Genomic DNA, 17,058 nt, shown 5'->3' on the forward strand with positions numbered 1-17,058 from the left:
ACGTCCAAATAGATGCAAGAAAAGGGGGAGGGGAAAAAAGAAAAAAAAAGAAAAAACCCTCTTGGTTTTCCTGGGGAAATTTGGTTGCAAATGAGACTGTCAGCAATTCTTTGCAGGCAGATGTTAAATGTTTGTTTTACGTATGCTAAAGATGCATCTTCAGCCTGACAAAAGAAGCATCTTAAAACATGAATTACCAATGAAATATGAAATCCTACTTCAACCATGTTTGATTTTTTGCAAGTTTTTGGCCGCAAAGATGTTAGAAGTGCCTTTGTTGGGATAACTTGCAACTTTAAGGCTGCTGGTTTGTTTCATGGAGGGAATAGGAATGGATTCACCATCAAATAAATTGCAGTGGATGACATTTTTGGCTCTAAGTGTTCAAGGCAAACACCTTCCTCCACTCTTCCATGGAGATAAAATTTCACTTTATAGAGTGCTCCTTGGGTACAGACGTGCAAGTTTCAATCTTTTTTGATTTGCAGCCTCCTAACATTTTCCTAACAGAAGCGGAGGCTGCCCTCTAGACTTGCAGGAATCGGGGACAGTAACTTCTTAAACTTTTCATAGATCCCGTAAGACCATCTCACTAACCTTAGGCACACGGTCACCAGTTCAGATCAACAGTGAACACACAGAGAAGAGACTACCGAGGAGGTTTACGTCCAGGTTCACTTTTGCCCATCCCGGATTTCCTTCTTGCAGCGGCTAAACTTTCGTCTTGCTTTTTTAACCTGCATAGGGATGAAGGACATCTCATCCAGGAGCACGGGAAAGGCCAAACCAGCTTCCAGCTGAAATCCAACCTGCCTTAAAACCACTTCCGCCCGTGTTCAAAGAAACAAACTCCTTCAATATAGCAAATACACTTACTTCCTGCTGCACGCTGCCATCGTCACAAAAGCAAATAAAACAATGGACACTTCTCATGTTGGACTTCGGCAAAAGATGTTTATTATTATTATTATTACTGTTGTGTTGCTGTTGTACCTCCTCTGCTCTGCCCACAGTGGTGGCATAAATGCTGTTACCATACTGTAGCTGATGATGCCGGTGTACAAATCAAAATCCATCTTAATTTCAAACTCCATTAGAAACACAGGAAAAAAGATCAACATTTACGAAATGTAAAGGGAAAAATGGTATGGAAAGAATTTTTTTTTTTTATTTTTCAAGCTTCCAAGACAGTATTACAAACAACAGAGAGCAAAGTAAAGCTAGAAATGAAATACTTGACAGCATCTGTTTAAAAATTACAGCTAAGAAACCTAATAAAAGTTGAATAAACAGTTACTAGAAATAAAAATTTTTACACATATGATATTTGTCTGGGATTTTTATTTCTTTAAAATAATTCATACAAATGGTTACAGTCACAAACATGATTTTAACCAAAAATATTGCTAGCCTACCACATTACCAGGAAGGAATCAATGTAGGCAATGAAATGCTGCTACTTTTCAGTAGTCTAGTGCCTTTTTCGCATACCACCAATAATATATACTTTAACTGGTGACAAAAAGCACAATGCTCGTTTATACAAAACCTTTTTTTTTTCCTCAAAATCTCTTTGCAAGGTTGTCTTCATTTTGAAATAAGGGAATTCATGCCAAAATTAGGAGAAACTGTTTTTCTTTTGTTTACTAAATTATTCTAAAAAATAAGACAAGCAGGTAGAAAAAACAATGCACTGTGTGGCGTAGAAAGAAAAATGGGAAAAATTCATTGTCCTGAGAAGTTTGCCAACTGCCTCATTTTTGGGCATGTTTTAAAATATAAAAGAAAGGATTTTTAATCTCAAAATCGGTTTGTTGAATGCCTCCCTTATGTTTTTCCTTGTTGACAGCTAAGCAAACAAACCCTTTTTAATGTTCTAAAAACTGTACACAGACAAGTACATTCATGATATAATTAACTACTAACTTCTCTTGCTTAACAAAGAACCCATAGGACACAGAAACAGTGAATCAGTCCACTGGACAGGGACAAACTACAATTTATACGGAGGAAAAAATGTTTCCAAATCTTCTTTTTGTCTCCCACCTTTTCCTTTTATACTGTATATTGGACCAGTTTCTAAAACAATAATCGTCTCCTCCTGTAAGTTCATGGTTTTGCCTTTAATCAAAATCCAGGGTTTTGTTTTGTTTTGTTTGTTTGTTTTCCACGCGCTGAAGCTGAAATCTCCGATGTTGGGAATGCTGTTTTCGTAGGCTACAATTGGTCGCTTGGGTGGTCTCTATCAGCTTCTGGTTTGACAGTTTGGCCGGGGGAAGGAGCATGGGGCGGGTGGGCTACAGCAGGGAGGCCATGTGATAAAGACATAGGGTTGGGGACTATTCCTTCTACTGCTGCAGGTATGCCAGTTGAAGCCACGCTTACAACGCCTGGGGGATACCTGCTGAGAGAAGAAAACGAAGAACGTATGTTAAAACCAAGAGATGACCGGCGGGAAAGCCCACCTTGCCTCCGTCTAGAGCTACAGAGATGCTTCTTTTGTTTTCAGACCAGTGAGAAAGACAGTTAGTTAAGCTCCAGATGAGGTACCATATGCAGACGCTAAATAAGGTAAAAGATGCTGTATTTTACCCAAATGAGAAATAAAGGTTTCCTAGACTGTTTCTTCAGCTTTCAGATAAAATAGCATAAGTGAGAGCACAGCAACGGAAACAACCTGGAAGTATTGCTCCTCACAACGTAGGTCTCAAGAAGATGTAACTCAGGCTAGGTCTGCACAGCATGTATCTGTCCTCTACGACTTTTCCTCAAGTTGACTTTCAAGGATTTTTTTTTCTCTTTCATTCTCATGTAGAAATTTTAAAATGTCACTGTTGCGGTTTGAAAAAATACTTCTTTAAACTACTCTTGCAGTTATAGCTTTCTGATAGCCCTCCAAAAGAGCAATCATACCCACACACTCTTAAGATGACAAATTCAAGCTTATTGCACCTGAGTAACTTTATCAGCATCAAACTTTCCACAGTACTTGTCTGAAAGAGAACCTGTACTGGTTATATAGAGGACAAGTGCTTTAGGCAGACTGCAAGAAAGAGAGATGCAAACACAAAAAACCTATGGACAGTTTTAAAGATCTCTTACTCTAGCTGGATGAACACTAAGGCCTAAATATTTTACAAATTCAATAAAAAAAGTTACCCCCTGATTCAGCTTGATTTTATGACGGCTCTGATATTATCAGGCTAAAATAAATCTTGCAAATCTGTTTCAATCCCGAAGTTCAGATGTAATTGACCAACGCTGGTATTTCACAGTGCTGTATATAAATAACAGCTACACAGGAACACTTTTAAGAAAAATATGATTTCTTTTTAGCCAAATACCTCAATACCCACTTGCAAGTTGTCTCATGCCGGCCACTTAACGTCATAAAAGCGGCACACTCATGCCTTGTTCTCTCCAAGCATCCTAGTGAGAGCGTTATCCATTTAAAAGGCTAACCACTTACCCACTGTGGCATTTGCTACCCTAGTATTGAACTAAATGCGAGAAAAGGCACTTATAGTCTTGTCAAGCTTTTTCATATATCGCATTATTCTGCTGTGGAATTTCTTCTCATCAGAGTTCAACTCTGAATGCATCAGGGAATTTCAAAGCATTTCAGTGGCATCTTTTCTAAAGTAATGCATGTTTGTGCTGCTCATCCTAAGTTCCCTCAAACTGAGAGAAAATTAGTGCAGAACTTATGCAAAACTCAGAGGAGGAAAGAGCTGGATGAAAGCTCATTTATTTGTTCTTTTTTCTTCCACCACAGCAACTGCTGTTTGCAAACACTGTGCCAGAGGGGCTCAGGATGGCTATCTGACATGGCACAGGGACCATGAAGGCACCATACACTGGCTTGGTCATCGTGGGAAAGATTCCTACATATCCACTGACTGTAATCTGGGATGGATAACCAGTATGTGAAAGATCACACCACCTGAAGGCCAGAGAACTTTGTCCCCAACTGTACAGATATTTACAGGGCTTCCTAAGCCAATTCCTCCTCCAGAGAGGTTCCTTAGAATTAATTTGCAGTTGCTAATGGACTTAGTTGCTTGTTTCAGTACCTGAATTTGAATCCTATTAATCAAATTTTTCATTTCCTATGAAAACTGTGTCAGATTGATTATTGTTTCACCTATTCAAATTTCATTTTGGAACAGCTTATCTGTTATCTAGGCGCTTTGCAAAAAACCACAACGTGACATGACAAAAGCTTCCATTTAAAAGCCCAACACAGCAACTGTTTCCAATACAGAATGTCTACTTTCTAACAACGTATTCCCTGAGCAGCAGCACGCCAGAGCTGGGAGAAATCAATGAGATGCCAATTCTACAACTGTGTTTCTCTCAGGAAGAAAAATCAGAGCCTCCCCTTGTGAAAACGGACGGTGCTGGATCAGGAGCATTAACAGTTACCTTACAAGCACATGAAGCAGTTCAAACTACACATCTGTAATTCTCCTTTGACTCCCAATATTCTTTCTGTGTATAAAAATATTCCCCTTGGACACCAAGTTGTAATAATTGGGATCCTACCTGCCAGCACCTCTCCTCAGACATAGGCTTCCTAGACTTTTACTAACATCCAAAAGCCTTACAATTGTTTTTCTTGTCCTAAAGCTACATAGTGGCAGTAGCCAAAATATAGTTAACATAGCCCTCTAGAGAAACTGTATTTTGCTTAACAACTCCTAGCCCTATTTTGCCATTCTTTTTCATAATTTTTGTCCCTTTTTGATTTAATCATTGGTGTGGTTCAAATCATATCTCTGAAAGGAGGGCACATAAACTCAACAGCCTCTATACAACCTTCCCTTATGTTGCTATTTTTTGCTTTTCAATTCGTATCCAGCAAATACATTCCCTCCAGCACTTCATAAAGGTGCTCCCGATCTTCCTCCTCTGGCAGCAGTAAGTTGAAACGTTTTCCAGGTAAAATGTCCACTGGATTAAATTTTTGCAAAAACGGCAGCGAGAGATCAGTTACACCTCCTCTGCTGTTTCGTACTCTTCCTTCCCCTTCCCCCACCTAATCTTAATTTATGAAGAAAATATAGTAGCCCTCTTGACTACAATTGAAAGCAACTTTAATTTCTATGTTAATCTCCCATATTTTTTAAACTACAGAAGCACGTTGAACTCACTATGTTAGCTCTGTGCAAGAAAGTGAGTCTGTCCCAAGAGCTTAAAAATTTAAGTGCACGCTTTTATCTTACATTAGATAGAGAGTCTGAAAATCACCAGTGAAATACCTCAACGTGAAATAACTCCTGAACTACCAACATCTAACTATTGTCACACAAGTACCTCCTCAGCACCTGGATATTCTCATCTTCTACCTGCTAGAAGGCAGAAAGATATGTCAACACATCTGTAAATTGCACAGTGACTGTTCACGGGTTGTCGGATTTCACTTTGCCTATAACCTGCGTGCTCTGTGACACAGGAAATGGCAGGGGGTTATTTAACAGGCAGCTCAGTAACAAATACACAGTAATAACACAAATATATTATGCTGCTTCACCTAGACTATTACAAATAGTTCCTCCTCAGGAATATCATTAATCTTTACTCATGGAATAGGTCCCGTTTGCTTGACCTTTTGTGTTGATAGGGTGTCTTGCATTTCACATAGTAAATGGTTTTGTTTTCCACAGAATATGATGATATTCAGAAGATCTAGATTATATTCTGCTGATGAATGCTCAATGTTCTTTGCTTGCGATAATATCTGATAATTTAAGAGTTCTGTCCTACATCAAAATACAAGTAAATGATATATCCAGAATGAAATAACCTCGTTAGTTTCAGTTCACTGAAAGAGCTATTTGCATTTTTTAACATATAAATTATTATCCCAGGTCTTATCTTCTAATGCAATTACATGACTATGATACAGTTATTAGCACATCTGAAACATCAAACTGCCTGTGAAAGACTCCAGAACTCAGCTAGTTGAACGTAATCTTAGATTGCAAAGAGAAGGCAGAAAAATTTGTTTTGAACAACCAATTCAAATTCTGTACTTAATCCAGGTAGAAATTAAGCATCAGCAAACACTGCTACTGAAACCAAATTCTTCATAAAGCCTGAGCTTCAAGTTATGCATATGTTATACTGCACAAATTAGTAACTGCCTTCACCCCCACACAAACACTATTCTATCACCCCTCCAAGAAGCTTTTAATATTTGTTTTATGACTAACTTCTCCCTCAAAATTCCCCAAATGAGTTTTATTTTGCATTTGAAAATAATTGTCAAGTCAAAATTTATTTATGATGAATTTTCTCCATTGAAAAAACTGACTGCAACAATGTCTAAGAAGGCATTCAGTTCTGTGGTTTATCCTGCTTAAATTAAATACATATGGTCTTTACCTTGTAAATCATTAACTCCCAAAACATTCCTAAGTTAAAATCCATTTCTAGCTGTGAAGCCTGCTTCTGCTGGACTTGTGACCCCCAAAATGAGAACAAACAACGGTATTTTATTTGGGCACGCAACCCTGTTCCATGACAGGGTTGGAGTTATTACCTGCCCCGTTCAGCAACACCTGCCTTTAAGCTTCAATTGCATTCAGCTCTACCCCGAGGACTCCAAACTGAAGTCAATGAACCCACATGATGTGTGGGGAAGAGAACACACGTGCTTGAACTTTTCATTTAAGCAAATAAAACCACTCTTCTTCAGATATTTAGGGCTACAGGTACTTTGTCAAAAAGTAAACATCTTGATGTGATGTAAGATATATGCATGTTGATCCAATCAAAGTTATTCTTTTCCTTTGGTGCACTTACAGCTCCTGACAAGGAGATTATGGCAGAGGGTGGTGATGCTCGCCCCGTCATCTCTCCATCACTTTCTGACGAGACTGTTAGAAGCTATTGGGAAATGAAAGCTTTGCTCCACTTCTCAGCACTGCACAGCTGGGTTCCCATATGGGGTAACACCAAAAAAAATATGATCTTATATCTATTAAAAGTATGCGGTAGCCCTCCTAAAGAAGGACAAAGATAAGAAAGACGTATGAAGGAGGACAGTGGAAAGATTAGGAGGAAGAGGTATAAAAAAATAATGAAAGGACTGCACTGTCCCTTCCCTCAAGGCATCGAGGGAAGCAGCTGTTCGTAGCTTTCTCAGCCACTTTCATCCCACTTATGAGTAAATGCCATACTGGAAGATAAAAAATTGCAGACATTTTTCATAAATAAAAATTGTGTGAAGCTGTCTACTAGGAAAAATCTGCTGCTAGAACAGCTGCTGGGGATAAAGGGACAGAGAAAGACTCTCTAGCAAGTAACTAAGGAACGTACATATTAGACATAAAAAAATCGCCTCTTTCTATTAATTATTAAGAGCTGTTTTCACAGTTAATTGAGAATACATAGATCAAGTCCCTCAAACGCTTTTGCTTAAAAATTGAATGTGTAATTTAGAAAACACTATTTTAAACATATTTTCATAATCTATTCCACTGTATTCACCCTGACTTATTTGTTCTCTCTTGTGTCTGGAGGCCACAAATCCACGTAACAATAGTTTATTATTGGAAGCCTTTCTGTAACCTCCTGCTGCATCATCACCTTCAGCAAAAGAACACAAACTTCCACTGCGCTCACTGGAGATGAACCAGAATTGTTTTACTTGAATATACAAAAAATTGTGTATTGTTCAGATTACTAACCACACAAAAAAAGATAAGAAAAGGAAACGTACTTACGCACTACATGATTGACTTCAACTAGCAAAACAAGATCATTGTCCTGAATGCAACAATTATGAAAACAATATAGCTGGGCCTAATCCAAAACCACTTAATTTTTCAATAGGAAGGTCTTTTATTTATTCTGGAAGACATACCTCTGAATTAAGGAGGTCCTTCTTTTACACCCGCAGCATGCTTACCTGTATGCAGCACCATTAAGCTCTGGATGAACAACTCCGGGATCCATGCTGGCCCAATGTGTAGCTGCAGTCAAATGATCTTTGTTAACACAGTTTTTCAGACTGTCTGGAATACGACCTAGGATGAAGCGAGGGAGAGGAAATAAAAAAAAAAACATAAAAATTGTATGCCTTATGCTCTTAATCTATGTTAAAAATAGTTAGACATATTTGCATATTTAAATCAAGACATAAGATCACACCAAGAGCTCCTTTTTGATCCTCACTGTTCCCCTTTTGTCTGGGACTTAGTTAATAGTGGTTAAATGCTCTACATAATTTTCATTTCTCTGTCTCTCTTTGCCTTTTGTATACAGAGTCTCAATAAAACCATAATCAACAAGATCCCTGCTTTCCAAGAAGCTAAAACCTGAATACAAAGCATGGCTGACAATCAAATTCAGTAATGTAGCCTCCTGCTCTCTGTCTTTAACTTCACTTTCCTCCTTTTCCCTCCTCATGTAACAGTAATAAAAACCCTTATTGAAGAATGTAGGATTCTGAACGGAATTTTGCCATAAACCTGAATACGACCAACACTTTTTTTCTGTCTTCCTGACCTTCCCCTTCTTGATCTCAATTGCTCTTCACATTTGTTTACTATGATCTGTTAATCCGCAGCCCTTTCTTTCGTTCCTACAAAAAATTAAAATACGTGAGAAAACTCCCTTCTTCATTCCTTCAAAACTTTTGCTTAACCTTTGAAGCATAACTGAAATTTTACGACAGAGACACTGGAAAATCTGTCAACCTGATTAGGCACATACTGGACAAGCCTCTGACTGTCTTCTGCAGAACTATCTCCAGCCCTGCAAAAAATGACATGAACAGATACGATAGACATTTTCTTCACAGCAACAGGAATATTTCCACTTATTCAACAGGACATCAATTGGAGGCCGTGTTTTTTCTGACATCTGTTTTAATGTATCCTTTCTAAAGTTTAATCTTACTGCGCGTTTGCACAGAGAGGTGGAAAGAGCTGAGTTTGAGTCTACCTCTGCCACTGTTGGCAACAGTACTCCAATATGCTTTCAAAAGCTGACTGTGCTACCTCATTGAAGAATTCAGGCTTTTTGTCTCCAACTTCCTACTGGAAATTTGATTAAGGACTTCACTACCCTTCGCCTGTTCTTTCTATCCATCGGCCTGGCCAAAATGGGGCTGTAAAAAAGCCTTTTCATAGAATTGCTTTCTGTCTAGTGGATACGATCAAATACTTGTTACTCCATGACTTGCACTTGTCACTAAAACTTCCCACGTCTCCTATGCACAAGCCAAAAGGGCTTAATTCAATATTGGACAAGATGAGGTACATGCCCCATTATGGGTGAATTCCTACTGTTCCCCTGATTAGAAATCATCTTCTAAATTTAGCTGAAATATACATCCATCTAAGCTTCTGCCAGTTATCCATAAATTTAAGTAATATCTTTCTTCTTCTGATGTTTATCCTTCTCAAGTATTTTTAAACTGCAATCATGTCTTCCTCCTTGCCCCTCTCATTCTTAATTTTACTAACTTCTCTAGGCATGTTCTAGTCTCCCCTTACAAAACACTATTTATTTATTTATTTTAAACTTTTTTCCTAATGATCTTTTCACTTGCCATGCTCACCCTCCCATTTCTTCCATTACTGTTTTCAGTGGTCCTCCTTATTTAATACTTTGAATATTTTGATGTTCAAAAATATATTTAATGGTATTTAGTCTCTGCTTATTGTTTTTATTTTATACATCAGAACGCCATTGACTTTTTGGGAACAGCAGAACCACTTAACATCCTTATAGTCAGATGGTAGTCACAGCCTGCATTCCCTCATTGTACACCTTTTTCCAATTAGCTTCTCCCTCTACACCCTCTCCTCTCTATGTTCCCCTATGGCTTTCATATATCCAGCTTTATCCCACGCTTCCTGTATCTTTCCTACATTTGTTTCACTGCGATTCAATGTCATTCTCACCTCCCTAATGTTGGCCTCCGTTTGATCTTACTACAAACCATGTGCAAACACTGAAGTGGTGACAGCTTCAATACAAATCAATGATTTAAATCGCTGATAGCACAATTGCACACTTAAGAAAATATAGGTCTGTCGTCCCAAGCACATATGTTTGGGCTATGGCACAATATTTAACATAAAACCAGCTCGGTATAGTTGACTCTTACTCAGTTTTCAGATCTCAGCCTATTAATGCTTATTTGCACATCAATCATCCCCCCAGTAGGTATCATATGCCAGTTTGTGCAATCGCTCCCAGAGCTATTTGGGAGCAGGTAATAGTTATACAACAACTTAATGAATGTACTATTAGAGTTCTTCTGGAGTATAAGCAGAAGGACCAATTCCAGCAAAGGGATGGTCAGACTCTTTAAGTTACCTCTAAACCAGAGAGAAATAGTCCTACAAAGGGCAATTCCGATCAGAAGTTTACGAGGTGCCTTTAATCACCATCCAGCGGAGAATTTTCTTTCCGCACAGGCTATAAATGAAATTAAATCGCCAAGCCTCTCTAGGCTACTGCTAGGGCTTTTTGTACAGCAGAGCCATGTGTTGGCACTGAGCTACTCTCAAGGTGACACAGATGGCCCTTCATGTCTGCAGAGCATTCAGTCTATGTTGCCAAGGGGGAAACAGCAAAGTCCTACTAAAGAGAGAACATTAGTGCTTAATGAATCATTTTCCAGTATGAAAATCCTTCCTTTTATTTAAGGCTACAAGGGATTCAAACCAATGCCAAATGGCTCACTCTTCTCATTTTATTTATTAGCAGTGCATGTTCAAGACATAACTGTTTTCTCTTATGTGAACAGTTTACAATTACATGGCAGTTATATAACAAAGCGACTTTGCTCTTTAAAATGCCAGACTTCTTCAGCAATGCTTTAAAGAGACGAATATCTATAATAGAGTACCCTCTCAACAAAATACTGAAAACTCCATTTTGATGTAGAAAATGAGTGGTCGAGATATGAGCATTACTAGGAACAGCATGAAGCTCTAGATGCTTTATCTCTGAACGTTACAGCCTTGGAGACACTGAAATTCCAGACTGTCCTCCAAGACAAATTTGGATGAACTTTAGAAAATACAAAGGTGCCAAAAAGAGAAGAATAAAGGAAACAGAACTGCTCGTTACAAGTGTATGGGGGCATCTAGGAAAACCTATGAAAGACACCAGCAGTATCTGGAGGACTTACAGTTAAACCCATGAAGTGGGTAATATTTAAAAGTAACAACAAGAAGAAAGTGGATTTTTTTATACATAAGTACATTTCTGCTATACAGAAAAAATACTTATTTTGCAGAGCCTGCCTTCTCTTTGTAATTGCAATGAACCTCCAAAACGATCTGTTCCAGTTCTGAGAACAGACTTAGCGGTTATTTGCTAGTTTCTATGTTTCAGATATTAGAAGTGGTAAACAAAATCTAAAGTTGGTTCTTTTTCAGCTTGTTTTAACACTGAAGAATGAAAAAGGTTGTTAAAAAGAAATAGCCAGTGAAGGAGGTAATAAGGTGAAGTTAGTACCTGTGATCGCTCTTCGGATCTCTCGTGCTGCTTCTTCCCGCATCTCAATTGAGGCTTGTTCACTATACCAGGCTGCATGTGGGGTACAGATCAGGTTTGGTGCATCCTTCAAGGGGCCCTGACTAAAGCTAAATGAAGATTTAAAACAAGATCAAATGACAAAAAATACTGGGGGGTTGGGGAGAAGAGGGGAGGGAAGAAGGGGGGGGATCCAGATGGACTTGCACATAACACAGATTAATTTCTACAACAGAAAAGAACTGCATTTCTATTCCTTGTTGGGTTTGGTTTTAATTCTGTCTGTTAATTTAATATACTATTCATGGTATAAATAAGCAACAATCACCACATAAACTCAAAGGGTAGAACCTAAGTATAGCAGCAACATTAGCTTCTGTCCAATGCACTTATTGCTAACTACAGCCACTGCCGCTCCAGTTCTCGTGCAGAAATACATATAGCAAGAACCAAATCAATTCAGGAGGACATTCCATTTGTCCATTTCATCAGTTTTACTTCTACTGCATTAGCCAACAAAGCTCTGTTCTCTCAAGAGTCACTGTCAATGTGACACTTAGTAATTTTAAAAAAAAATCTTACAATTATTTCCAAATAAGAAGCGTGTCCATCAGCAGCCTCAACTTTTTTTTTTTTGGTAATTCAGTTATTTTTTTATGTTATTTTTAACTGTTCCTTTATAGAAACTCCACAGAAAGAAGGAAATTTACTTTACAGATTGATTTTCAGGGAAAGCAATAAATCTGTGTAAAAGTGCTATCACAGATACAGAGTAAAGAAACTGAAAATAATGGAAACTTGCTCCTCCTATTTATTTCCAGTTTTAATAATCTTACAGTCAATTGTAACAACAGGAGAACAAATATTTTAAGACAAAAGCGTGCTTTCAGAGTTGGTCATAATTCATAAAATGATAGATTTCATCTGTAGTTCAATAAACATCAGAATATCTGGCAAAACTCTTGAATAAAGAGTTGCATGCTGCGATCAGATAGACATGCAGCACCGAAGCCAAAGGAAATTGTGGCTGTAATCCTGCAACTGAATCTCTGCAGATGGCATCTCCATGCAGTAAATGGGCTTCCTATGGGTGCAATGGTCTGCTTGTGCAGATCTGAGATCTGAACTGGGAAGAATGTACGTAGCTGAAAGTCCCTTGAGCAGTTAGACTCTGGCTTTGCACAGCACTACTGCATTGCAATGACTACATTTAGAAGTAAATGAATGCAGGGTATGCATAAATAAAATTAAATATTTGTGATGTGGCATTGTGTCTCAGTAGATATAAAAATTCTGCCTAAAAGGATACTATTCTGTTTTTTTTAAAGCTTCTATTTCCCCCCAACAAGCTCATATGAGAGAGACTGTCCTCTCTCCAGTCTTTACAACCTGCCCTCAAGTCCTGAATCTGTTCCTCTGCAAAAAATTATGTGGATTGTTCCAGTTAAAATTAACATCTCTCCCTGCCCATTCTGAACAACTGAAAAAGGCTTGTCACGTACAAGCAGTAAGCTAAAGCAGTCTGTTCTTATAACTGCAACTCAGAAGTCAGGCTCAAGACTCAAGGACTTATCAAACAGGCTCGTTTCTGATTAGGAGTGCGATAGCATAATGCCACACTGGGGAGTGGTGCATTTCTGCCTAAAGCACCGGACTTCTCAGTGTCATTCAAAAACTAAGGCTTGTGCTACCAGCTCTGCTCATGACAGCAGAGTTGCTGCTCCCCCAATAAAGGGTAAAACAAACCAAAACCTGCACTCTGACCACTTTCCTTATTTTTTTTTTTGCAACCTATTACATTTATGACTTTCCTGCAGAGGCAATCTGGACAAAAGTACGTCTTTTCCTCCAGAAAGGAGTCATGAAGTAGTAATTTCTCACACCGAATCTCAACTCTCTGCCCTCTGAAAGAGTCTCTTCAGAAATCAAGATTCATTGCCTCCGGAGTTGCATCAATGACAAAGGAGCATTCCCCTCAAAGCCATGACACAAAGCTATGCTCAGGATTTGAATCCAAATCGCTGCTATTTCTACTAAATAAACCCATTGGATTTTTTTTTTTTAAGGAATTAAATTCTTGGATGCCACTTTTTTCACTTCTGACCACATACACAAGCTCCATCTACATTTGCATTAGTCCAGTGCTGCACAGATTCACGTTGCTTTACTAAGGAGTATTTAGCTACCATATGAAGGGAAAACTCATTTTATTTGTTGCTGTTGATTGTATCATGCACTAAGACTTAAAAAATAAGAAAGTGAACAAAATAAAAAGAAAAGAAAAGGAAAAGCACCTGAATGGTTCTGACTCATGTACATCTAAGGCTGCCCCTCGTATCCTTCCTTCCTTCAGGGCCTGTGCAAGTGCTTTTTCGTCTACTAACCCACCTCGAGCTGTGTTGACCAGGAAAGCCCCTTGTCTCATCTAGGGAAAGTTAAAAACAAGAATGATGAAATAAAAATAAATGAAATAAAATCGTTGTGGCATTATTTTTTACTCAAAAGAAGCATCCAGTACAACAAAGGCTATTCAGCTGGTTTAACCTGTAACAGTTCTCTTCCCTTTCCATTGGAAAGTATGACAAAATGTGATGCTTCTAACATAAAATGCTATTTCACAGCACTTAATAACCTTTTGTTTCTTGTAAGTAGTGTCTTTTAATAGCAGCTTGTTTCAGATATTGTGCAGTAACATGATCAAAAGATACAACTGTGCATATGAAAGTGACAGATCATTTTATGCCTTTTTATTTCACTGTGAAATTGCATGAGACAGAAACTACAGCACATTCTTAAACAAATTCATATTTTGTGGTTTTCAACTTTCACACAAATAAAAGCCTACATGAATTTTTCAGAAAAATCAATGCTTTTGGATTTTCAAACACTTTTCCCTTAGTTGCCAAAACACAGTAGATCTATGTTTTATTTATTTTTGTTACTTCAGCTTCCTCCTCCCTGTGAGACTTTTCAAATAAAGGTCTAAAGAATGCTTATATTATTCAATTAAAAGGCATGAAAATGAATTTGGTTGAGAACGCTATGTGCCCAGGAGAGAAGCTGTGCTGTGCATTGCGCAGATTAGCATTGTAGATGACACTGTGTGCGGAGAACTACAAGAATTTACACCATAATATATCCACAACATGAAAACAAAGTGACGGTTCAAATAAGAGAGATGGTAAGGAAAAAAAATAAATTACTACATCCTGCTTCCAGCCACCCTAATACTTCATCTTTTACCAGATGTCTCGGACACAGCTTCTAATCTCGGAAGCATTTCTGTGCATGAAGGTAAGCGTATGAAGAGCAGGAACCAAGGTGAAGATGAATGATAAAAATCTCATTTTGTACTGACTCCATCTCTCACCATAAGAACAAGAAAACCCCAACGTTTTGACACCGAGTCAACTACTTGAAACCTACACATCTAACTAAAGCTTAGGTAAATGGATTCTTACTCTGAAAGACTGATTCAAAATGCCACATTCATGAACAAGGCGGTTTGGATGAAAGTCAGCTACAAGAATTTTTTTTACATGAGATCATAGGAAATAATAAACAATTAACATGCATACGCTTACAGTAAGGTCAGAAGAAAAAAAGACCAACCATATTTTACTGGCCAACTCACTGGGCTTAGTGTGTCCCTGTCCCTCTCCATTTGCAGACTCTTGGGCTTACAGGAGAAACATCTATTGGTCTGTATAGCAAAACCAAAGTCCCCTTACAGGAGCAGAACTAAGGAATACTTCTTTTAGTTTTATGTAATTAACTTGGGAATTAGGACAGTGAAGAAAGAAATGGTAGCATGATCTTAAGTTAGTCTAGTTAACAACAAGATGTTCCTGATGGGAACCATCACTGCATCTCCACTACTTGTCAGCTGTGAGAGCTACATCAAAACTGGCACAGGAGGGCTTCACACAAGTGGCAATCACTCTTTGCAGGCACATAAACTCATGGGAGCTTACACACCCCTTCCTATTTCTGTGCCCTTGCAAAGAGCTAACTTGAGTTTTAAGCATAGCCTAGTGTATTTATGTGCCTGTTGAATGAATTGAAAATTTTAATCGAAGTAAAACCTGCTAAAATCTTCCATCCAACCTTTATAACCTTGCTTCAGTTTTCATTTTAGGACTATTTACAAAACTCTAAAGCTAGTACTAAGACAAGTCCAAAACAAACAGAACATGGGTGTACAAATGCATTCTAGCGGGAATGAATTACATGACTCGTGATAAACTAAGGGTGGATGCAGCTGGAGATGACCCTTAACAACGGGTGGAAATTTGAAAGAGCTTCACAGCTAGAACTGCTGACAGCTGTTAAATTCACCTACACTAAACCTGCACAGTTGCTTTAAAAATATAGTGTGTTTAAAAGGCAGTCTTCTTCTCAAATCTGTAAAACTAAAGATGACCTCAGCTTCTCTTAAGAGCACTTGATTACCACGGGCTCAATAAACACAAGCTCAGAACACTTCTCTGAGCTACCCTGGTACTACAAGGCCAAGCACGATGGCTAAGCAGCATGCTGACTAATTAAGGGGAAAAGCTACTGAAAGCGAAAACCGACGTCAAATTTTCAAAGATATTTTAAGGTTATGTAATTTCAGATTGTAAACAAAATTCAGGGTGAGACTTCAGTGAAATGAGATGTACCACACTTCCCTGTACTTTGTTTAAAAACTGGTTATTACATGAGCGTGCACTATTGGACAAAAGTGGCATGCAATGCTCTCTAAAAATTTTAGGCCAACTCCAACATCTGTCAGCCTAAAAAAGCTATTCTGTCCTTTTTGATACATATTCAGAAGATGTGCTCTACACAGACTAAGCAGTCAGAGGTGTTACAATTTTATGGTTTGCATATCAGCTGTTACAATACAGACTGCTTCATCCCAACTTTTATCCGAAGCAAGAACTATCTTCTAACATTTCAATCCTTGCTTTAATCATGAAGGATAACAAAGAGCAAGATAAATGCTTACGATATCCTTCCCAGTACAGACTTTACTATATGCATTTCATTTCAGATGGTATCACTCAGTTTTAACCTGTCTGTTTTGTTTGGTTTGTTTCTCTGATTAATGTACTAAGGCCTCTGCAAAGCTCATTGCATTTACGCACCACCACTCAAAAACTTCCTGTGATACCCTGGCCCAAGTTTCACAGTCCACTGTATAATGAGTGGCCACTGCTAAGCCTCTAGATGGTCCCACTGAATTCAGTGTGATTCTGTTTGGTTCTAGATGTCTGCTTGCAAAGACATCTAATCATGTAATAACCATTAAATGTGCCTGAGCACACAACAAAAGGGAATGTTCAGGGCAGGGTGACAGAGCTCTGTTCTCTTAGAGATTTGCATTTTACGCTTCTTAATTTTTCAGAATTTTAAATCCTGATTTTATGTTGGGATGGACCTGCAAAATCCCTAAGCTCTCAAATCATCAGGTTTCTGCTGTGATCCTACGTGACTGTGGAATATGTTCAGTAACTACTTCAGTTCTTCTAAAGTTCAAGAGTAGTAGGTGCAAACTATTTCTCAGAAACC

The 17,058-nt window shown here is 38.3% G+C and overlaps 1 protein-coding gene across 6 annotated transcripts in view; it reads right to left on the reverse strand.

Annotated features, from left to right (window-relative positions):
- Positions 1–932: 932 nt before the first annotated feature.
- Positions 933–17,058, reverse strand: part of CTBP1 (C-terminal binding protein 1) — a 249,744-nt gene continuing 233,618 nt past the window's right edge. For 5 of the 6 annotated variants that reach the window (XM_063335175.1, XM_063335180.1, XM_063335177.1 and 2 more), the window contains 4 exons: positions 13,797–13,927; positions 11,485–11,612; positions 7,916–8,033; positions 933–2,404 (listed from right to left, as the gene is read on the reverse strand). In XM_063335175.1, the coding sequence (XP_063191245.1) occupies positions 2,218–2,404; positions 7,916–8,033; positions 11,485–11,612; positions 13,797–13,927 (564 nt within the window). In that variant the 3' untranslated portion in view covers positions 933–2,217. The remainder of the gene's footprint in view (positions 2,405–7,915; positions 8,034–11,484; positions 11,613–13,796; positions 13,928–17,058) is intronic. The other variant, XM_063335176.1, reaches the window with a different exon arrangement.

This window comes from Chroicocephalus ridibundus, chromosome 5 (assembly GCF_963924245.1).
Source record: "Chroicocephalus ridibundus chromosome 5, bChrRid1.1, whole genome shotgun sequence".
Taxonomy (NCBI): Eukaryota; Metazoa; Chordata; class Aves; order Charadriiformes; family Laridae; genus Chroicocephalus; species Chroicocephalus ridibundus.